The following is a 25,531-nucleotide window of genomic DNA, read 5'->3' on the forward strand; positions in this document are numbered from 1 at the left end:
ACCTGCATACTACCTTGTTCTGTATTGATTATTTGTGACAAATAAATTAGTGTAGCTGAACTCAACAGATATTGACTTATGTCTATTCTGTATACTAAAGCTATGTAGTCATTATAGATTACTAAAACATTTTAAGTACTTTAAATTTTCTGTTTCACTGTCATGATACAATTATCAGAATGCAAGATATATAACAAAGTGCTTTATTTTTATTTGTTTCAGTAAGTGCTATGAGATCCATTAAATTTAGTATCTTTTTAAGCTAGAGTCCCTAGAGGAAATCATATGAAGCAATTGGAATTAGGGATTGATCTTAAAAATGAGACTGTATTTGATTAGGCTAAAAGAAAGTAAATACCAAAAAAACAATGTAAAATGTTCTTTCTATTTTATACTTTCTAAATGTTAAAGAATTTGTCACATATTTGTTGATAAAAAATTAACATATTCATCAAGCCTATTGAAAAAAAAGGTATTAAGAAAAGAAACCACTCAAATTTCATGAAATAAATATTTTTGCAGGTTGTGTGATTATTCAGGTCACTTTTGCAAGATGCTTTTATATGCTGGCTAATAAATTAGACAATATAGAAAAGTAAAATGATTTTAAGTGTCCTATAAGAGATAATATCACTACTAGAGATATAAAGGTGGACCACCCAATCTTTCCCGTAGTAGTACAAATGCAAAATGTTTAAAAAGAGCTTACCTGAAACTCCTATAGGGAGTGATTATTTCAAAAGATTGTTTCACAGTTCGGTCCACTTGCTTTACATTTGCTACATTCATAGGAATTACGGTAATACCAAGTCCACTCTTAAAATCCTAGTTTGAAGAAAAACATTAAAAAACTATGAAGAAATAAAAAAATGGATTTTAAAAGTACCATATTTTCTAAAATCCAATAAGTCCTACCAGATTTTACAACACATATGTATGTGGTATTAAACAATTCATTAGGAAATAGATTGAGAGTGGTTTGCTCATTTTAGGTAGTCACTCCCGATACACGATAACACTGCGCCATTCTAACCTTGACAGTCTGGCTACTGATAAAGTACAGGTATCTTTCATATGAAAGATAAATTGTCTAGGCCATGGATACTGAATACATGTGCCTTGCTTTTGAAAGTAGGCACTTTATTTCCTTTATCCATTCAGTAAAGGAAACTAATAGTTAACTAACCCTTACCATATGTCAAGCAGTTTTCTAGATTGGGGAGCCAAGTGACACTGTAAGGTTATCATACTTATTATTTATATAAAAAGACAGGGAAACCAAGGCTCAAAGAAATAAAGCTACATGGAACGAGCAGCTAGTTGTGCATGATAGAAAGGAAACGAAGCCCAAGCTAATTATTCTTTGTTTTACTGTATCAGATTTCCTCTGCTGTGGCACATTATTTTTCTGCTCATTTACTTTCAAACAAATGGATTACTTGTTTTACGAAGTATCCAATTATATTTCATTTCCAATATTTTACTGCTTTCTTATTCCTTCAATCAGATTCTTAAAAAGCTCCTCTCATGTTGCTTTGGTAAGAAAAGTACCATTCGTTCAACATCTATAGCCACTATGTTCAGCTTTTGTCACGAAAATTACAAATTGCTCAAAAGGCTACAGAGAGATTGCATTTTAAAAGCATTCAAGTTTACAATGTATTGTCTACTTATACAGGTTTTGGATTTTGACTTATCCAATAATCTCAACTCTTCACACAATATAGTCCGTAGCTCAAAAAAGGAATTATCTATGTGAAGATTCAGAATAAATGTGCTCTGAATTTCTGAATTAAATTGTGACTAGGAAAAAGTAGTCATACGAACAGCAAAATACAAATATATCGGTCCATTCTCGAAAAGGACGCTTGGCAGAGACTGTGAATGGGCCGATTCACAGGCCTCTTCTCTCTGCCTCTACCATTCTACAGGCTTAAAGTAAAAGTACTATATTCCCATCTCCCTTACACCTAGGAGGAGTCCATATGTCTTAGTTTCTATAGCTAATAAGCTATAGAAAACTCTTGGCGGCGGGGAGGAGGGAGACAAAGAAGCCCTAGAAGACTTTCTTCTCCTTGCTGTTCCATCTTTGGGAAACAGCATCTAGAAGCACAGAAGCCACTTTAGAAATTAAGAATCCTGGACATGATAAGCCTAAGGACAAATTCTCACGCTGGAAGGATGCCAGCATGAGGGAAAAACAGCAAGAATCTCGTTCTCTGATAACATCAATTCTCCACTGCAGACATCTTCAGTGTAAGCTATCCTTCAGGTCCTTGTCACTTAATACTAATGCAGTCCTGACTGAGAAAATAAGTGACATAAAATAATTTTATAACAAATTTCCCCCCACTTGTAAAGGTACCCAGTTTCCAGTCACAGACTGTGGAAAAACTTTTTTTTTTTTTTTTTTACATTTTACTTTATCTTTTTTTTTTTTTTTATCATATCAATATATGATGTGGTTGATTTTCTTGTCCCTTTACTGAATCCTCCCTCCCCCTCCCTCTCCCCCCTCATCCATCAACATATCTGTTCGCTTGTCTTAACAAGTTCAAGGAATTGTGATTGTTGTGTCTTCTTTCCCGCACCCGCCCCCGTCTGTTTGTGTATTTATTTATTTATTTTTAGCTCCCACAGATAAGTGAGAACCTGAAACAATAAAACTCCTTAAAGAAAACATAGGGAAAACACTCCAGGAAGTAGGACTGGGCTCAGACTTCATGAATACGACCCCCAAAGCACAGGCAACCAAAGGAAAAATAAACAAATGGGATTATATCAAACTAAAAAGCTTCTGCAAAGCAAAAGAAACAATTAACAGAGTTAAAAGACAACCAACAAAGTGGGAGAGAATATTTGCAAAATATACATCTGACAAAGGATTAATATCCAGAATATACAAGGAACTGAAATGACTTTTTTTTTTTTAAATGTACAGGTTTTTAGTCAGAATAAGGAAATGACTTATGTAGAAAACAAATCAGTTAGATTTTTTTTTTTTTTTCTGATAACAAGTGGCTCATTTTTTGCCAGGAGAAATAAGCCAGAAATTAAGAATCAGTAATATAAAAGAAAAGAGGCAGAGAAATGCTGAGTGCTATAAAATAATTAGAATGGGAGTGAGATATTTCCACTTTGTATAGTAAGCCTGCTTAATGAAAAATAGAACTTAACATGATCTATATGGAGTGAAGGGAAATCAATCTTTTCCAGTCTGCCACATTTTAATAAGTTTCAGCATATCAGCACAAGGTTGTACTTACTTACTAAATTAGAAAAACAAATTCCCAGTTACCCATACTGCTGGATAATGTAACCTGGATAAACTCCCAATGCCTGTGATTGGAAACTCAAGCTCTCTTTTATGAATGAGGAAATAAGGTAAGAATAGCAAGATAAGATACTTTTAAAAAGCTTTCTGATGGCTCACCCTGATACAGGGATAAACTCTGGAATGAAATGCCTGTACATCGACTCTACGTCCTTCAAACAATTATCCATAATGAGGCTTCTGACATGAGCTGGACATCAGACCACTCCACATCATATTCTCCAATGGGGGCCTGGCCTGCTGGTACTATCTGTCACTGAAGGCAAAGGCACATAATACCCTGACCATGAGACCAGCAGATGGTGAGAATGACAACATTTTATGGAAACTGATGAGCCTCATCAAGGTTCCTTCCTGAATGGATGTCCCCTTATCTCCACAAGCAAGTCATGAAATGTCTACATATAAATCTGTAATTTCTGTTAAAGTAAGTGAGGGGCAGCTAAAAGCCCCAAATTTCTCCAAAGCAAGGCAAAGGTGATTTTTTTTCACCTAGAAAATTGGAACCCATTCATCAGCTACTTGCCATGGCCATATGGTTTTGATTAATTAGAGTATCCACAGAACTCACCAGCACAAATTGACTGTAAATTATACATACACCAGACTAACAAAATAAATGTCAGTGTTCTTCAGAGTTATTAAATATGAAACTGCATTTTCAATTAAAAATACTTTTGGTGACACTAAGCTATTTTCTTCAGACGGTATTTAGGACATACTTAGAATATTTCTCATTCCTACATGCTCATCAAAATTACCTGTGGCAATCTCTCCCTCCCACCCTGTGATTCTGTTTCCATGAATCAAAGGACAGAACCTAAGAATCTTTAATTTACAAAAGCAAAATTATAAGCCTGTGATTCTCACACAAGGGTACTTCAGAAAGTCCTTGGAAAAATGGAATTAAAAGATAATATGAATCTTTCTGGAACTTTTTGAAGACCTCTCATATGTGGCCAACACTGAGAAACAACAATGAATTAGAAAAACCAGATGTAAAATTTAGAAAGTATGAGTCTGCAATATTTAAATATTAGGACATAAACCCTTTTCTCTGTCTTCTGCAGAATGAAAAATGCATGCAATCAGAATACACAAAAATTATTTCTAATCATTAATATAATTGGTTAAAAATAAGAGAACACAATGGCACTGATTATCAAGATCCTATTTGTCCTGGGTATCAACTCCTGTGCTAATAACGTACAGAAGCTTTAAAAGCATCAGTCTTCATTATGCATATACAGTGCTCTCCATAACTGGTTTAATATCTATTTGTGTAGTGCTCCAAACTTTACAAACAGCTATCAACTCTCATTTGGCTTTCTGAATAATCTGGTGAAGGAGGCACAGCACATACAGCCATTTCTAAAATGGGAAAATCAGTCCTGGCAGAGCAGTATTTATTAAGTACCTAGTGTGTGCCAGAAATTGTGCTAGGTCCTGGGTCTGTACAAAAGCATGAGTGAGACAGGGCACGTGCCTTGAGGAAGCTTACAGTCTAAGGAGGGAATGAGAGGAAGTTGTAACAAGTACAATGAAAGAAAAATGCCTGGTTGTGTAAGCACTGAATCCAGCCCAGAAAAGAAAGAGCTGTGTTCACAAAATGCTTTCCGAAGGTGACACTTGCCTGGTCAAAGCACAAAACCCACACGAGTTTAGTGTTCAGGTGTTCTTCTCTTGCTTCAACTCACTCACAGTGCAGCATCATCTTGGTGAGGATCAAGTTAATACAGTAAAAATGCTTAAAAGAATACCTGGCACACAGTAAGTGCTACACAGAGCTAGTTAACTACTTTTATTATTATTGTTATTTTATACCTTTTGAATTTAAAGCCAACTAAACATATTATCTATTAAAAAGTTAATTACAAGAAAATATATGCTGAAAAATAACTAGCAGCCATAAATAGCTTTTAGAAAATAGAATGAAATGTGAATGTTAAACGTTCAAGAAAATTAAAAATAAATTACCCATTAACTACAATCTGATTGTCAGCTCTGCTCTCATTTTGAAAAATAGGCACGAGCCAGGGACAAGCCAAACTTCCAACCTTTAAAATGCCGTAACTGGATTGAAAAAACTGTAATACAGAAATTCAGTGGGTAGAATTACGTTATTATAGAAAGTAAAAAAGCTGAAAACAGATTCTGGAGTAAGCAATATTTTACATTTAATTTTCTGTGATAGAATGTAGGATCTCAAAAAGCATGAATCCCACCACTAGTACTACCATAACAATAGCCATGCTTGGCTAAGTAGATCTGGACACTGCAAAGAGGATAACGACCAAGTGGGCACTGGAGAATCAGGCCAGAGGGAGAATCTTGGCTGAGCACTTACTGGCTGCATGACCATCAGCAAGTTTTTTAGTTTATCTAGACCTCAATTTCCTCATTTATGAAAAAAGGCTAATAATATCTACCTTATGTAGCACTGTTACAAGAATTATATGAAGCAATATAAATTAAGAGCCTGAAACATCCAGATAATCCTTCTATTCAAGGGTTCTAAATACAGAATTTATCTTCCATGAAAATATTTCCATTTGACTTATAATGACAAAGTATTCACAACAATGATACCATATTAAACATTCGTAAAGAATAAATGGTAAATATTTACCAAGATACTGAAGCGGTATTTTAATAAAAATTTGCAGCAACAGAACCTGGCTAAAACTACATTTTAAAACCACATAGTGAAAGAGCAAAATAAAAGTTTGATACCTAAACAGAAAAATTAAGGAAGGGTCTATTAACCCCAAATCTGCTGAAATCTCAAACCTATTTTTGGAGATAGTGTATGCCAGGTTTCCATGCCAGGAATTTAAGAACTGGTGCTTAAACATTTGTTGAAAACAGATGTGGCATTGTATGACATTGGCACCAGATTTCCTGGGAAACACCAGATGCAGAGTTTGGCCCGATATAGAACCCAGAGAATTTGAGGCCACCACCTCCATCCTGCTGCTCCTTTCTGTGCCACACAACCCAGAGCCCTATGAGGTCTATTTAAATTCTATTAGCATTTCATTCCCATGCCAGAACACCAGGGAACATAACGTGGGGGGAATGAGGGAGAATAAGTCTCTTGTATACCCTGATTTGAGAACGTTTAATCAAGTGAGTTTACGTAGTTAAAACCTCAATGCCACAATTATCGTCAAATGGATACCCAAACCCACGAAGCAAGACATCTGGTTGTAATGAATTCACTAATATTAACATCATATTAAAAAAACTCATTGGGAAAAGATGAAAGACTGGCTGTCAGGACAATATAACAAATGGAAACAAAAGCTAGTTCTCTTAAATTCACCTCATGTTCTATTTACAGAAATCCCATTCAACTAGCAATATACAGATTTCAATGCATGTTCACATCTGATTGTCTCATTTAAAATTTGAAAAATACTGGCTTATATATATTACATCCATAGTATTTCAAGATAAATAATTTTGAAAATAATTATTGTGACAGAATACAGAAAATATGTAAGCTTTGAACTAACTAAAAAACAGTTTAATTATATAAACAAAATTTCTATACGATGAAATTAACTGAAAAGTGAAAAGTAACGAAAATAGCTCAGAAAAAGTTTTAGAAAATGACATGAAGATTAATAGTTATATTAAAAGGTTTAAAAAAATTAGCAAGAAAGACAATATAATTCCAATAAATAAATGGAAAAAGAAGATGAAGAGACATTTCATAGAGAAAAAAAATAATCTTAAAAGAAAAAAATTTTTTTAAAGATATAACTCTCCAGTCAAGAAAACAGTTGTAAGTGAAAATTAATTCAATAAGTTCATTCTACGTATGTGTACTGAGCGCCAGCTTCTTGTGTGTAACTCCCGAAGACACAGCGGTGAATGAGGTAAATATTCACACTATTAATTTGGGAATATGAAAATTATGACTCAAACACTTTTAAGGTCAAAACGTAATTGATACATAATCACATAGCTAGCAACATTTAAAATGTAAACTACTCTTTAGAAAGGGTCATAGGAATTCTTGCCAAAAAAAAAAATAATAATAATAATAATAATTGAAAAAACAGTCAAGGCTACATACACAAGGGTACCGGAAATCTCATTTATTTATTTATCATTATGTGTTACTCCCACCAGAAAGGCCCCAGAAAACAGAGGTCTTATGGGTGACCACTGTACCCCTAGTGCCTACAGCAGTGCCCAGAAATGAGAAGGTGCTCACCAAACATTTGTTAAATGGAAGAATGAATCCAGAAACACAGTGACTACAGTGTAACCTAAACAACTCAATTACGCAAATACGTTTTATACAAAGTTAAATAATGTGGAAAAACTGTCATAGTTATAACATCGCAGGCATATAAAACACAGGCAGAGACAAGGAATAGAAGAAAATGCAAAAATTAAAACAGGGTGGGGTGTGTAAGATGGTGTTAAATATTTAAGGATGACATTTAATTTATGTGAAAATAGCAACAGTGTTTTGCAACAGTGTAATTAGGCAAAAAATGTGAGTGTTAGTTTCTACTATGCCATTCTCCTCTCTAACAAATTTTTTACGTTTGCTCATAGTTATCCTCCACTTCCTCTTAAAGCCTATCTGAAAAAAGAAAATAGAAAAATATCTAACATTCCCTGAGGCATTTCACCTATGCTGCCAAGAACTACTTCAAGTTTTACTTCCTACAAGTTGCTAACAAATGAAAGGGAAAGGGATGGGGGAAAAAAAAGTGAATCTGAACTGAGCAACTGGGAACTGAGCAAAAGTCCATGTTAATTCCATGTTGAAGTCCATTATTCATGGAGTTTAAACCAGTCCATGAGCTGTCAACAAGAACGTGCAGACTGGCATCCCCTTTGCTATTGGCATGACACTTCTCTTAATAAGGAGAATTTCCAAAAAAGTAAAGGCATTAATTATAATAGAATCTCAATAGCTATTTTAACTTAGAAAATATAAGTTCTTGATTCAGCAGAAGAGACAGATTGCAAAAAAGGGAAACAATTACAAAAAATATATGCTTGACAAAATATATTTGTAGGGATCTTAAGACATTTTAAGGAAACCTACTGGAAGTTGAGAAAACACTCTAGAAAATATAAACAATAATCTGCAAAATTAGGATAAATTTCCAAACACACACACAGAGTTAAATAAATTTATGGGAAATAACAAATGAAAACTATTTCTACTGGTTTTCAAACACTTTTCCTTTATGATGACTATGCAAATAGTTTTTTTAAATTCCTCCAATATGGCATACTCAAGTAATAAAAATCTATGTTAAGAGAAAGGAATTAAATAGTTAATGCAGGGTGTATAGGCTGAAAATCGTAAATCTTATATAAAAATTTTTGAGAATTTAGCAGAAATAAAAAAGTAGGTATAGATTAGTTTAAAATTATATACAATTGTTTAGTAATATTTCTTCAAAATTTAGAAATGCAACCAATATGATTTTCTAACCTTTCCACTTAAATATTTGTACGTAGTGTTTCAAAATGTTCCATTAAGAAAAAGACAAACTTCCCAATTAAAGTTAATCACAAAAAGAAGTATAGCAGCCCAGAGTCAAGGGATGAACGAAAGTAGCACTGATCTCATTATTGTTGTTGAAAGCTATTTTTACACATTTCACAGCTCCAGAAATATCTTGGATGCTTATCATTTTTGAAGAAAAAAGCCTTGGAGCCGTGTTCTACAGTGTGTGGTTTTTGGATCAACCATCACTGAATCACCTGGGGTGATTTTTATGAGTACACATTCCAACACCCCTTTCCAAGAAACTCTGAGTCAGTGGGTCTGGAATGGGCCCAGAAATCTGGAATTTTATCATGCAACTTAAGTGACGGCCTTAGAGATAACAATCTATCACTCTTCTTCACATGATGCCATTTAAACCTAAAGAGACTAACTTAATTACCTGAGCCAATTAGTAGCAGAGCAAAAATGAAACTCCATAACCGCAACCTCCCAATCCAATCTTCTTTGCAGTAAATGAGCTTTCTCTTTAATAACTCCTCAACATACCATGTAATAGTGACCCTTCCACCTCTATCCATTGTCTGTTCACTCCCTCCAGAGTGAACACCAAAGTACATTAGTAAACCCATGTATATGTTAGAGACAAGAAAAATGAAAACAGTTCCTATGTGAGGGTGAGGTAGGTCAACTTTATTTTTTATTCTATTCATGTTATTAAGTTATTTAGGCAAAAGATTCACAGTTTTAAAATAAAAATAAAAATAATTAAGCTATGTTGCATGGCACTAAATTAGATCCAACACAAATCAAGATACAGAGGTTCAATCTAACACATCTTACATCTTTATGATAGATTTTTCCTGTCACCTTTGAAAAATAAACAAGATCACTTTGTGTGTATGTGGGGGGGGGTTGTACAAAACTACTTTCAGAAGTTGCATCCAACTATTTTATTACCATTTCATACATTTTGGAAAACACAGGTTGTTGCCCCCACTAGTGTAAAGCCCTCTGCATTCAGGAGAAAGTCTCCTTACTTAGCACATCACCAGGTCCTTCACCTACTCCACCATGTGAGAAAACCAAATGGGCAACGTTCCTCTGAGGGAAAGGGCATATATCAGAATGTAAGAACAGATGAAACTAGAAGGGAATGTCAGGGCCTGAATGTGGAGGGTCTTTCTTATCATATGCACTCAGTCTCAATCCAGCTAGTGTTTTAAGACTTGACTCAAGACCAAGTCCCTTAAAACTTGGCTCAATATGATATGATGCAATTAAACACACACACACACACACGCACACACACACGCACACACACGCACACCCACACTAACAACAACATGGTATGCACTTTTTAAGGGTACACATAAAGTCATGTTCATGCATGGAAAGGGACTTGAAATATATCAAAAATATGCTTACTTAACAAAAAGTGAGAAGGGTCCAGCCTTAATGCTTTAAATTTTAAGGAGAATATGTTCATAACTTGTATATGTAGAAGTGTTTCTAATTCCCAGACTTTGTTAGATGCCCCTTTTTCTGCACCTCTCTGTAACTCCTACACAATCTAACACAGTACTGAACTCACCAGCCATCATAAATGCTGGTTTTGTCTGACTTTTCCTCCTAGAAGTTAAGATTTGTGTCTTCCTTCTCAGTAAACACATCATTTTTTAGAGTGTCTTACACAGTATACAATGTCTATTGAATGTACACTCTAAAACTCCTAGACAACTAAATCATTCAAGGAAAGAATTCTTAGGCAACAGTAGTCCCCCATTATCCACAGTCTCACTTTCTGTGGTTTCAGTTACCTGAGGTGAACCTCGGTCTGAAAATATTAAATGGAAAATTCCAGAAATAAGCAATTCATAAGTTTTAAATTGTACACTGTTCTGAGCAGAATAATGAAATCTCTCCCACCCAGGACGAGAATTATCCCTTTGTCCAGGATCCACACTGTATCCACTACCCACCCAGTAGTCAGGTAGTCATTTAGTAGCCATCTTGGTTATCAGATCAACTGTCATAGCTTTGCATGTGTTCAAGTCACCCTTATTTTACTGAATAGTAGCCTCAAAGAGCAAGAGTGAGCAGTGATACTGGCATATAGTTATAACTGTTCTATTTTATTATTATTTATTGTTGTTAATCTCTTACTGCACCTAATTTATATATTAAACTAAATCAAAGGTACATACATATAGGAAAAAACAGTATTTATAGGATTCAGTACTATTCATGGTTTCAGGCATCTGCTGGGGATCTTGAAATGTACCCAGCAGATAAAGGAGGACAACTATATTTGTAAAAGGTCACAAGTCAGAAAATTTATTTTCAATCTAGACTTTTAAAAGACAATTTGGTATGGCAGTTAAGAAGCTAGGCTTAGAGTTATACAGTTCTGGTTTCAAACTAAACTCTGCATGATGGCTATAATCCCTAGACAAATTACTTAATGCTCTTTTTCCTCATCTATAAAACACAGATGAAAATATCTTCCTTCTATGGGCCGAGCCCGTGGCGCACTTGGTAGAGTGCTGCGCTGGCAGCGCGGCGACACTCCCGCCGCGGGTTCGGATCCTATATAGGACTGACCGGTGCACTCACTGGCTGAGTGCCGGTCACAAAAAAAGACAAAAAAAAAAAAAAAAAAAAAAAGTCTTCCTTCTAAATATGTGGGGAAAATTAAAAGAGGATGTGTACAAATTAATTAGCATAATACCTGATACTCAGCAAATGGTAATCATTATCATGCTTTTCACATTCAATTATTCCAAAGCAATAATTTCATGGAATTTTTTGCTAATAAAAAAGTATTAATAAAACTTTTAAAATAATCTATCCTACTTCTAGACACAACGTAGCTAATGTGAGCAATGAAACTAATAATTTAAAGTCCATCAGGTCTGTGCAAATAAAAAATGAATACCTCAACTAATCTGGCAGAGTAGCTTCCATACTGATCCACACAAAGTATGCATTTTTAACCTCCGTTTCAGTAAGAAAAGTTTTAATCATCTTACTTCACAGACTGAAAATGTTCACATTCAGTTAGTACACATTATTAAGCTATACATCACTATTCTTCTTTAGGAATATGCTAACTATCCAAGTTATTAATATGCTGACAGTGCTCAACGATGTCTTCCACAGTTAATTGGCTAAAAAATCTTGTCCAAAAAAATGTAATGAATAAGTTCACATTGAAGTGCACAGGAAACCTTGGATAGAGATCTGTGGTTGATTTTTTTGAAACTCCTGTTTGTTTTGAGTTGCTATCTCTAATTTTTGTTATGAAAATAGTATTGATATTTCGCCTTACCATAACCCATTATGATGTATCATAAAATGAGTTCATTTTAGGTCAGACATCCAAAGTGTGTTAATTCCACATATAATTATTAAGCATCTAATATATTCTAGGCTGAAAGGTGAAAAAATAAAATTATTTCCAAAAGGGGGTAAAGAAAGAATTTTCTTTTTTTTTTTCTTCCAAATTTTATTTTATTTTGTCAATACACAATGTGGTTAATTATTATGGCCAATTCCCGAAACCGCTCTCCCTCCCAACAATTTCCTTTCTGTTCACTTGTCATATCAACTTAAAGGAATTGTAATTCTTGTGTCTTCTTCCCTCCCCCACCACCGGTTTTTTTTGTGTATTTATTTATTTTTAGCTCCCACAAATAAGTGAGAACATGTGGTATTTCTCTTTCTGTACCTGACCCGTTTCACTTAATATAATTCTCTCTAGGTCCATCCATGTCGTTGCAAATGAGAAAGAATTTTTTTATACATATTAAAAACCAGAAATGTTAGAGAAAAGAAAGTCTACAGAATCAAATGAAGCTGACAGGATTTGTTAAAACTTTATTTTACCAATCTCCTCAAAATATTTAAATTGTCTACTGAGTCTTTTTATATTAACCAAATTCAATATTATACATACATGATGTGTGTGCATTGATAGATGTGGGTATGTATGTGCATATGTGTGTGTTCATACATATATACATAGGTACATATACATATATATACACATAAATATCTCACTTGTCTCTAGTAAATCAGTTTCTCTGCAAGCAACACATATGCTCAAAAAACTTTTTTTAAAAAGACCAATAAGTCCTGTAAACTCAAGCAAATATGTTACCTTTGCTTATTCTATAATTTTCTATGACAAAAATGAAAACAGCACAGCAGGTACAGAACTAGGCCTATTTCATCAACAGTTGTAATGATTAATTGGTTCTTAATTATTCTTTCCTGGAGTTTTATAATGCTACTTCAACTGAGAAATACTTTTAAAAAATTATTTTCAACATTTTTGTGTCCTCAGTCCCTTACAAATGTAATGTCCAGCCTCAAATTTGATATAGCTACTTTCCTGATGATGGAGAAACTGAGAAAATTCAATAAAACCTTTCTTTATATTTAGTGGAGCACTCAACACAAATGCAAGACTATAAGCAAAAACACTAATAATTCTAACAAACAAAGCACAGTTGTTACTATAATCAAAGAACGGCAATTTGCAATTACTGTAACAGAGCTTACCTGTTCATTTTTGCAAAGCCACACACTGTTTCCACTTAACACAGTAAAAATTTTGGCTTTATATCCTCTCAACTCAAGATATCCACATTTCTCAGGTGTAACAACTGTTTGAGACTGTGAGGTAAGAGATTGTGATTTCAGTGCATTTAATAGTATACTGATCCAGTCATTTCTCTCCTCTGAAAATAAGACAGGAGAAAATACATAAAACCATAAGTAAGTTACATAGACACAGAAAAGTCAACGAGGAATCTACTGTGTTTGCAACAGATAATTCACAGACGCTTTCCCACAACCACAACCTAAATGCTACTGTAGGCAGGGCCAATGGCCTAACCCTTTAAAGAAACAGGAAGGATTAACTCTTACTACTTAGTTGTCCTGGAATCAGTACCACTCGCTTCACTTGGGAGCTCATTAGAAAGGGAAAATCTCAGGCCCCACTCCAGCCCTGATGAATCAGAATCTGCATTTTAAAAAAGAACTGCAGGTAATCTGTATCCATGTTAATGTCTGAGAAGCATTTTTTTTAAGATTATTCATGAGACTAGATTTTCTTTTTTAATAGAAGTAATAGTGCTACCTAACAAAGATTGTATGGGGCAATTCAGTTAAACACCCAGAAAACCTTACTTTCTAACAGTCACTTGGAATCTGGTCAACAGCAAGCCTGCCTTGCTATCAGCTTTCCCACTCTACTATCACCACGGTAACTAACAACAGCATCTCATTTGGCAAATTAAAACTTTGTTTTCCCACTCCTTCCTCAAACGCTAAGTGACCTTCAACTATGTACAATACATTGTGTTACAGTATAGGAATTCAATCTGGTCCCCGAAGTACAATCAAAGCTATAAGTCAAGTTAGATTTGAACACATAATGGAATATGGAATAGAATAAATGTCATACAAACAGTATCAAATAATGTATGAGTCAATTCGATTGAGGTAAGTGATTTAGCTGAAGGTCATACAGCAAGTTAGTATTAAAATTATGAGAATCAAATGTTTTAACTTTCACACAACTTTTCTTTGCACCGTGGGGAAAAAAAAAAATGGGTATTTGTGCTACACCTTGTCAAGGAGGAGCAATTCAAAAGGCAAAACCGGAGTTTGGGAAAAGAAAGAGCAGAACAGGATTCTGAGCAGAGCACAAGAACAAAGTCAGGGAGAACCAACATCTGTTCAGGAACTAATTTATAGATAAATATATAAATATATTACAAATAATTTTGAACTCACAAGGAAACAGTGCGAAATCTGGCAACAGAATCTGCACTGCCTGTTTAAGGAACTTTGTCTTCATTAGAGGCAAAGGAAAACCACTTCTGGATTCTCAGCAAGGAAGAAGCACGATTAGAATAATTAGGATAATGATAGGTAGATCAAACTGGAAGGCTGGAGACCAGGAACAAGGCAATAGAGACTTAAAAATACAATGAAAATGGAAACAAAAGAATATATGAAGAGTCAAGACATTAAGGAGAGTAAAAAATAGCTGAGATTTTGAATATGTTTGATGGATGGTCATAAAAAAATAAATTACTCAAAATAAAAGGTAGCTTGGTATCATAAATTGGCCAGGCAAAGAAGGTAGGAGGTCTGATCAATTAACAGAACCACCTCACGTTTTCAATGCCATGGCATGAGCATCTAGGACACAGACTGACAGCAGTAAGTGAACAAAGGAAACCTGCACGAGACCCATGGAAGCGGATAAATGTTTAATGTTAAAGGAAATGAAACAGACAAACCTTGAGGCACAACTGTATCAATGAGGCTGGAAAATGGGCTACCGAAACAAATTGGAGAGGTGGTTACCACAATGCTATTGTTTGAATGTTTGACCCCTCCAAAGCTCATGTTGAGATGTAATTCTCATTTTAACAGTATTAAGAGGGTGGGAAATCTGACTATAGTATTTGAAAGGTGGGAACCCTTAAGAGGTGATTGTATCATGGGGGCTATGCCCTTACAAGTGAATTAATTCATTTATGGGTTATTGGGATAATAAATCAATGGGTTATCATGGGAGTGGACGTCTGGCTTTATAAAGAGAGGAAGAGAGCATTTTAGCACGCTTTTGCCACCTCACCAAGTGATGTTCTGTGCTGCCTCCGGACTCTGCTGAGTCCCCACCAGGAAGCAGGCCCTCGCCAGATGTACCCCTCAACCTTGGACTTCCTAGCCTTCAAAACTGTAAGAAATAAATTTGTTTCTTTATAAGTCACTCAGTTTCAGGTATTCCGTTATAAGTGACCAAAAAAAAAAAAAAAAAAAAAAATGACTAAGACACAAGCCAAAGGAAAAAAAAAACGAATTCCAGGTAGAAAAAATTTTCAAGAAAGAAAGGAGAAAGAAAGAGTAAGCAAGGCCCAATCTTGAGAAATCGGACGGTTTCTCAGATCCTTCTAAGACAGATCTGCCCAGAATAACTTCACTGTGGTTTGAAATAAATCTCCGTATTAGACTTGCTCACATTCAGACATGAATCCAAAGTTATTTCATGAGTCTGTTTTTACATTATCAACATTCTTGCTCACCTTCAAAACTTCTAAAAACAGTTGTGTCTTTAATGACCAAAGCCAAAATATGTATTAAAAACTCATTCAACAATGCTTTACTGCAGCTGTTACATAATCCAAGAATTGGTGTTTGTTCCTACATATCAGGATAAACTATTTATTAAATGCCCCCATCATTGTTATATATCATAAACTAAAGGACATGAAAATGCTCGGGTAGCAAAGTCAACGTCAATATGAAGCAGCTTCTCTACATAAACAGATCCAGCTTGCACTATGACTTATTACATTTTCAGTAACAGTAACAGACCTTCCACTTAACTTGGTTATTACTTGTGGTCATTAGTTTCACACAAGGTATTCCTCTCACCTCAAGTAAATGATATATAATGTTTTAGTTTTTGTGTTAATCCATATAAATCACTGAGTTTAAAACATAGGTCATAATTTAATGAACTGGGTCAAAGTATATGTAGCTATTACTGTTGGCATATTTCTCCGTTTCTCAGAAATTAATTTGAAACTGACGGTTGCATCTCAACACATGATTTCTCTTATACCCTAGGAGAATTACCTAGCTCCTGAGGGTCTCTGTTACCAATAGGAAGCAAACAGTCAAGAAGAATAGGAATTAATAGTAACATTCAGCTTATTCTTAATTACCTATGCCAATGGAGACAGAGTGGAACAGATCATTCACACACAATAAAAGAGATTACAAATGTCTGTTGTACTTGGCTGTGCAATATGTGCATCCTTAGACATGGGGAAATATGCTTTCACAAGTCACAATATTCCAAACCAAATAATGATTTCCCCTTGGACAAGTATCTTGGGCAAAGCTAGATACCTGCTCTTCACACTGAGATACTTTTATTCTTTCCAATAACAACTATCTATTGAGTATCTATCTTGATCTTAGTACTGTGCTAAGCACCATTCCTTCTGAAAATACTCTCTGACCTAGATATGGTGTTGGTCTAACTATAGCACTCCAGATTGGGAAAAAAGGAGAAACAAAGAATAAATGTTTAAATTGCCACTTTCTTATGATTATGCTTGAATGTAAAAAGACAATAGCAATTTTCACAAACCTCAGATTAGTTCTTGAGGTTTCAGGAATGCCAGCTTAGAGTACAAGAATCTAAAAAGAAGGTTTAAAAAAAAAATCCACAGGAGAGACTTAATATTCTCCAGACCTCAGGATTTAGCAGTAGACATATTCATTAGTAACAAAGGATTGCGAATACAAGGGATTACTACATAAGGGCCATGCAAAACATCAATAACATAACCTAACAAAGCTTAGCTTGACTCTTACTTTTGATATGGTAATATATGATCTAACTAAAGATCCTGCAATGTAACCCATGATCCATGTTAGAGAAGAAAGTATTGCAGACCAGGGTTGTTCTTCAAATCGATAACCACTCATTCATACAAATATTTAGTGCCTACTATGTTCCAAGACCTGTTCTGAATATTAGGAATGGAGCAGGGAACAAGACAGATCATGACCTTACTGTCCTGGAGTTTATACTCTAGTGAAAGGAAAAAGACCATAAGAACTTTTATATATAACATATTATACAGGGACAAATGCAATGGGATAACATAAAGCACAGGATGAGGGCACAGGGAATGCCATTTTATACTGGGTAACAGAAAAAGCCTCAGAAAGAAGGTGATGATTAAGCAAAAGCCTAAAGGAAGTGGAAGTGATGTAGCAAGCCCTCAGGTGGCTAGAGGAAGAGCGTTCCAGGATAAAGAGAACAGAGTGTGTCAAGGTCCTAAGGAAACAGCAGGTTTGGCATATTCAAGAAACAAAGAGGCCCCTGAGGTTGAAATGTAGTGGGGGGGGGGGGGGGGTGCAGGCATGGAAGGAGGTAAGAACAGAAAGACCAAGGCCGGATCACGTAGGAGCTGTTGGACATCGTAAGTACTTCACTCTCAGTGAGATGGAAAGACAATGGGGCATTTGAAATGTACTGACATGATCTTTCTTGTTGAATGATTGCTTTGACAACTGCACTAAAAATATAACTGTAGTTGATCAAGGGAGGCAATTAAAATAATTGAGGGAGAAGTGGTGGCTTGTAGAAGAGTGGTAATAGTGGAGGTGTTGAGAATTGGTCAGTGTCTAGACATATTTTCAAGTCAAACTGACAAGGTTTGCTGATGGAGTAGATGTGAGATATGAGAAGGAAAAAATTCAAGAATGATCCCATAGTTCATGGCCTAAGCACCTGGGACTTCCATTTACTGAGATAAGGAAGATTACAGGGGAAGGAGATTTGGTGGAAAGGGTGGAAACAGGAATTTGGACATATGAAGTTTTAGATGCTATTAAACACCCACGTTGAGATGTCAAATAGGCAGGTGTATATATAATTCTGGAATGCAGGAAGAGGTGAGTGATGGAGATACACATTTGGGATCAGTCACCTTAAAACCATGAAATCGGCTTCAAAACCAGATTTGGGGCCCCATAATAGAAAATCTTTAAAGAAATTTGGGGTCTTAGCAAGTTCCTGCAATAACTTACATCAGAACTTCTGAATAACAGGATGAAGTCTACAAAGCAGATGCTTTAGCAAACCATCATTAATGAGATTAAGTAGGCTGAGAAAGTAAAAGAATAGTAAATGTCCCACGCCTTGATGCTTTAGAAGATTTCAAAAGAAGTATAAGTCTGCATGCCCAAAACAACTAAGGAGAATTTGTATGTTTCTTATACCAGGTGTTCTTTTAAAAACAAGAACCTTCCCAGTGTCAGTATCATAGCTGCAGCAGGAGGGCTGCATGATGTCTACAAACAGAGTTGAGGAAATGACACACTTGCCTGTTTCCCAGGGGTCCAGAATATGCTGATGTGGGCAGAAACAGGGGACCCGCAGCTGAAAGCCGGTACTGAAAATGGCCCTGGAAAGGGAATGCCCACTCCGATTTCTTAAACTCTCTTCTAACCGTGGGAACTGCCAACTCAAAACATCACCTATTTTGTGAAGGAAGACATCTGCATGTGTTCCCACAGGTACCCCAGGAATACAGACTGACTGAAGAAATAATGAGCTGTTATGACCCTCAAACCAATTCCAGTGGTTCTGCTTGAGAACAAGAGGAGTCAGACTAAATTTTCTACCTGAGGAAGAGTATTTTTTAAACGTTAGCATTTCAATATAACTCACTTTCAACTAAGAGGATAACAATATTTCATTCAGAAACCTGGGGGAATTGGATCCTTAAAATATCTGTGGAGAAAAGATGACAAGCTGTAACCCTATCTTGGCAATGCCAGAGGGCGATGCAGCAGTTTAGAAATAGAGACACTGGTGTCAGGGAAGACAAAGGGTAGCTGTTGTACAGAGATCATTCAAAACCTTTTCACCAAAAATGAAGAATTCATCACTGTTATGATATCAAACCATTCCCCTTTCTGTTCTAAACGTTGATTTTGCTTCTTCATTGGATTGAAGTGAACTTTAATTTAGCTTAAAGTTCAAGTCAAATTTCTCATAAGCCACTATAGTTGATTTCCCAGTTCCCACAAAATAAAAAATAATCCACATTTGCATATGTGGAAGGATTCTTAATAAAACATTCTTAGTATCTTGTGGAAGGTTCCATACTAAATAAATAGACACATATATACCACTTATATATGTAAATACATATACATATCTACACACATATATATACACATACCTGTACACACACTTATCTTTAAAAATGTGAGTTGTTACTATGTAAAAATAACTACCAATCAAAATAACTTACTCAGTAATTCCATGTGAATACAGTCTCAGTTTTCACTGAAGCAGTATTTCCATGGTTGCAAAAATTGAAAGACTTGTGACTTATTTAACTAACAATAAACTTATACCTAAGTTAATGAAATTCTTACACTAAGTTTACAACAATAAGATGAACTGTATACCTCAAAAGGGTTTATTGGTCAATTGTAAACATATAACTTTTAAACATGTGTGGATTGATCCATTCTACTTAATTAAAATGTGTCTGGTTATCTTGTAACGTGGCAAGTAAATATGGCTAAACAGATTTTCTCACAAGTTGGAAGCTTTCTTTAGTATGACTATCTTAAAATGCAGGCTATGTGGCATATGGAAAATTTACTTTGACAGTCCAAGGAGAAAGTGATAAGCACCCCAAAGAAACAGGCCATCACCTTTCAGGGCAGTATTGGGAACCAAAGTGTAAGGAAAGACGGTTATGACAGCCAATCAAGAGGAGCAATGCCATGTGTTGCCAGAAATACAGAAAGAGAAAAACTGATTGCAAATACACGTCCCATACTGAGTATCACAAGTGTGGACAGATTTCTGTATTTCAGGCAATGAGTCACAAAAAAATGGCTCCTCACATAGGCAATTCTAGATAAAATGCTCTAGGTCAGGAGTTAGCAAACATTTTCTATAAAAGGCCAGATAGTATTTCAGGCTTTACTGGCCATATGGTCTCTGCCACAACCACTAAATACTCCCATGGAGGCAGGAAAGCAGCCATAAATGAATGAGTAGCTGTGATATAGCAAGACTTTATTTACAAAACAGTGGGACAGATTTAGGCTGAGGCCACAGTTTGCTGACCTCTGTTCTAGAGTCACAGCTTTCAACATTTTTTTTTAAAGTACCACATCATGTAAGAAACACTTTTTATTTTACACATACGCAATATATACATATAAGTATGTTTCACAATATAACACCAACTGTAAGCAATCTACCTTAATATTTCTTTATTTTGTGTTTTTTGAGGGTTTTTTCTTTTGGAAGGGAGCTGTTTTGTGTAACATAATAAAATACTAAGTTGACCTCACAAATGGGTAGTAATCCACAGTTTGAAAAAAACTGCTCCAGTGTGAAGGGCTGTTGGAACATATTCATTTACTGATTAACCCAAGCAATAATGGAAACTTTCTTATTTACTGAATGCTTTCTATGTGTCATGCACTGACAAATGTTCTAGGAATCTAGCAGTGGAAAATAAAACAATGTTGCCCGGTAATAGTTAACACTGTAGTAGTTTCCACTTGGTAGTAAATACTCATCTGTAAAATGGGATGATAACTGTAATACTACAATAATACTGTAATAATTATCAGACTGTTGTGGAAATAGAATTTAGAAGGATGTCTGGCACATACCAAGTATTCAGTAAGTTTTCCATTACCATTATTATTCAAATAATTAAGCACCAAGAAATACTTTTTAAAATCATGTTGAATTATACATCTGTACTAAATCTTCAAAATAAGTTAAAATTCCAATTCTTTAATTAAAGAGATAGCCTTACCTATATGACTTAAACCTAGAGAGGTTTATAGTAATGACCTATTATGATAGTCAAACAAAATATACAACAAAGAACTTTTAACTCCCTTGGCTTCTCCTTCCCCCACCAAACAAAATTCAGAAAAGATTTCTCTTTATACTTTTAAACTCAATCCAGAAAACACATGCCAACTTTAGATCAATTTTTGCCAACAAGTAACCCATCGTAGATGATGCAGGTGAAAAGAATTCAAGAAAAGACATTCTAGAATCTATAATAAAATGACTACTGTGCCTGTGCATTCAGCTACAAACTGCTATACATAAACTTTCATAAACCAACATTTTAATATTTAGAAAAATTGTTTTTGCATATTAAATAACTACTTTGTATTATCAAAATAACAGCTCAAAGGTAATCTCCATAAGAGTGAGATTTTTGTGGGTTTTTTTTTTTTTTTTTTTTTTCCCCTCTGCTATTTACCCAAAACTTAGAACTGAGTTCTTGGCCCTTACTAGCTTCTCAGTAAATATCTGTTACATGAAAGAACAGTGAAAAACAACAGATAACTTGTCAACTTTTTCATGTTTTAACATTACACATTCAAAAATTGATTTAAAAATGTAAATTATTTAAAGTTAATATATTTAAGGTTTATTGACCATTCTAGTTTAACTGGTTTATTAATCTGATTAGTTATAAATTAATGTCTGTGGGATAAAGAAACAATCTTACCTTCTTTCTCTACTCTAAAAACAAAAGTTCTTTGTGTTGTAACAACTTCAAATTTGTTGTCTCCTTGAACTCGTACCGTAGATATAGCAGAAAGTGGAATTATTCCTTTCGAATACATCTCCTGTAAAGGTTAGAGAAAAAGATACGTGAAGAAGACATACGAAAATGAAATTCTCTTGATCTTACAAAATAGGAATGGCACAGTATTTACAATTGCTTCTCTTTCATAATTTTGATCATAAATGACATACAAATAGTATGTAAACTCATTGATTTAACACTCCAGAAGAGAAATTATCCACTGCCCCCGTTCTTTTAAGTGAGATGTCTTTCCAATTTTCTCTTCATCTGAAATTAAAAGGCACAGAATCAACTGCAAACAATTCTACTAGAAAAGCAATATATAGTTCCAAAAACAGCAGCATGTTCCTTAAAACAATCTGGCCAAAAGGATTTTATGGTGTTTGCAGGCATCTGCTGGCCATAACAGGTACTGTAACTGAACCATCTCAAAACTATTGTTATTACGTATTGAGAATAACAAAAACATACCTAAGAAATCTGACAGATTTTATCAGTTAACCAATTAAGCACATGACTCAATGCTCTGATGATGATTTTATTTCTCTATGACTAAAAAGTAAAAAAAAAAAAAAAAAAAAAAGACAAATTTGGCTGTTTGCAATTGGCATACACATATTACAATTTTGCTCAAAAAAGTTCATTTTTAAGACTCTGATAACTTTTTCTCAATCTTCATTTTCCTGGACTCTCCCAAATCATTTGGAATAATGACCACCTTATAATTTCAAATATTTATTAAGGGTGTAATACATACTGGGCCCTGTATTGAAAAGAAAATTCAAAGAGTCCTTATACATTCAAGGAGCTTCAAAATGAATAACCAGGTAATGTACTGAGAGAAAAGTTTAAAACTGAGTACAAACGAAGGCATAGGAATATAAAGACAGAAATTTTCCGTTTTACTTAACAGGAGTAAGGGGTGTTTTTAGAAACATGGCTTTAATGGACCTTAACTTTAAACAAATAGATAAGTAAGTGGGAGTCATTTAGCCAGAATGACTGAATAAAGGATGTGTAGAAAAGAGAAATAGGAGAACAGCAATGTACAGTCAAAAGAAATGAGGCTGAAAACATGCATCATGGCTACATTATAAAATGTCATGAATATCAGAAGAGCTTGGACACATCCTTAAGGGGTTTCTTTTTCTCTCCCCTTCCACAGCATTATCCATGGAACCCCCACTTTTGAGCAGGTTCCAATTGTCTAAAATAACTGGTTAGGAAAAGAATGTATTAAACCACTGCATGCAGAAGGCAAGTCCCAAGTTCACATTCCTCTCAACTCTAAACTCCTGCCCTAGTAAGAGGTAAGGGATATTCCACTGAAAGCATCACCCTCTTCTGCTAGTTGAGGAGACATACACAATACCATCACAGCACTTTCTCTTGTCTCCTCTTCACTGGCTCTGCCCCAATCTCCCATCCCTGACTGTATCCGTCAAAACCTTATCCATTCTTTAATGCCATCTTAAATACCACTGCCATAAAGGCTTTCCTATGTCCTCCCATGCAGCCAAAATTAAATATATTTGAACTGTGATTTAGAAAGATAAATGGGCAACCTCATACAGATGGAGGAGAAAGATGTCAAGAAACATGCACTTAGAAAATAATTTCTTTTCACTTTCCTTTTTGTTTTATCTTTTCTCCCTATGAAAGAAAGCCCTTCTCACCATTCCAACTACCAACTCTATGCAACGAAATCTAAAATCTCTTCCTTCCTTATCTATCCATTTCACTCAACTCCACACCCATATTTTAAGTCAACAATAGGATATGCAACTGTTCCATAAGTATCCCAAACCTTAAAACTGAATTCATTATCACCTGACAACTTCCCTTTTCTCCCTCCATACCTATCATTAACATATCACTTTTCTAGATAATCGGTCTGAAACAGGATGAAATAGTCTCTGACATGTCCTGATCTTTTGCACCCACATAACTTGGACTCTCCCTCAACCTAAACGTGTCAACTTGCTCCCTGCCACTCATTGACTTTGTGTCCTAGTCACATGGTGTCTTTACATACACTGTTTGCTCTACAAGAAATGTTCTTCATACCCATCTTCATATAGTAACTGCCTCCTTAACCTTCACACTTTGGCAGAAATATATCTTCTTAAAGAAAGCCTGTCTGACCAGTCTTTTCTCTCAGGCCCCTCAGCCTCACCCAGGTAGATAATCCTAATTTAGCTAACAGCAACGTACACTTTTCCTTTCTAGCAATAATTCACTGTATTTTAAATAATGATTTTATATCTATCTGTGTGGTTATTTGATTAATTCAGCTTCCCCAAATAGACTTTGGGTCATTTATCTATTTTCCTCATACCTTTCATGTAGTCAGCACTATAGAAATATTTTTTGAATGAATGAATCCTACGTCCAATCAATCACAATTATACCAAACTCTGACAGCTCATTTTTAATATTTTTTGAAATTCATTTTTTATCACCTCCACTGAGGCTATACATTAGTCTACGAGCAAATAAATTAATGCTTCACTTACTACAACACTTTCCCGGTTTGCCTCCCTACTTTCAGCTTGTTTTCCTTATGAACTTTCCTGCATATTATTGTTCAAATGTCATGCCATTGGAGAAAATAAAGAAAAGGTTCATGAAAGAGGATAACAAGACGTGTCATGAAGCTTGCATAGATTTTTGACGGATGGCAATGGTTAGGGAGGTTCAGATGAAAGCATAAAAACACGGAGGGGGAAATAGAGGAAAAGACATGCTCAGGTTTCCACAGTGTGTACCCAGACACTGTTGAAAAAGTTCACTACAAAGAAAACATGACATGGCATGACGGGCTTAACAAAAGAAACTCTATACATGCAATAGATTAAATGGCAATACAATGCCAAAACTAGCCCAATAAGTGCTCTAGGGAGAGCAGGGAAAGAACATCTCCCCATGATCAGGCAAGCAAAGGAGGTGGAGAGGGGCGCAGCATCTTCGGGGACACGGTAAGGACCTCTCTAATGTAAGTATGTAGTGGCTGAGACCAGACAGTGGGAAATTTAGAATGTCCAAAGACATTTACAATTTATTCCCTAGGTGATCTCTTCCCAAAATTTAGTTTGCAGAAGAATTAGAGAAAATTATAAGAATACATCCCTAGTAAGATAAGTAACTATTTGTTGAATAAAATGTTATCATTAACCCATTTTTCAGTAGAGAAAAATCAAGTAGCACTGTAGGGAAAGAAACAGGAATAAGAGGAGATTCTTTTTCCACTAGATCTCTTTAAAAAAATTAAAAAACAACTCCTAAAAAATCAAAATAAAATAATCTACACGCATATAACAATGATATATTTAACAGGTAATTCTGAAAGAATAATAGAAAAAAAAATTCCACAGAAGTGATCAAAATATATTCAAAAGCTAAATACTATGTCACTTTAACCTCAGGAAGTTTAGTTCCAACATCTCATTTATAATCTATTATTAAATCCCAAGATAAATCTCATAATTTTTAAGACTATAGAACTGGTTT

General features: G+C 35.0%; 1 protein-coding gene across 1 annotated transcript in view; it reads right to left on the reverse strand.

Annotated features, from left to right (window-relative positions):
• ARAP2 (ArfGAP with RhoGAP domain, ankyrin repeat and PH domain 2) overlaps positions 1–25,531 on the reverse strand; it is a 162,188-nt gene that overhangs the window by 100,460 nt on the left and 36,197 nt on the right. The window contains exons 7-9 of the mRNA XM_063108248.1: positions 21,941–22,061; positions 13,386–13,564; positions 710–825 (exon numbers count right to left, since the gene is read on the reverse strand). Of these exons, the coding sequence (XP_062964318.1) occupies positions 710–825; positions 13,386–13,564; positions 21,941–22,061 (416 nt within the window). The remainder of the gene's footprint in view (positions 1–709; positions 826–13,385; positions 13,565–21,940; positions 22,062–25,531) is intronic.

This window comes from Cynocephalus volans, chromosome 9 (assembly GCF_027409185.1).
Source record: "Cynocephalus volans isolate mCynVol1 chromosome 9, mCynVol1.pri, whole genome shotgun sequence".
NCBI lineage: Eukaryota > Metazoa > Chordata > Mammalia > Dermoptera > Cynocephalidae > Cynocephalus > Cynocephalus volans.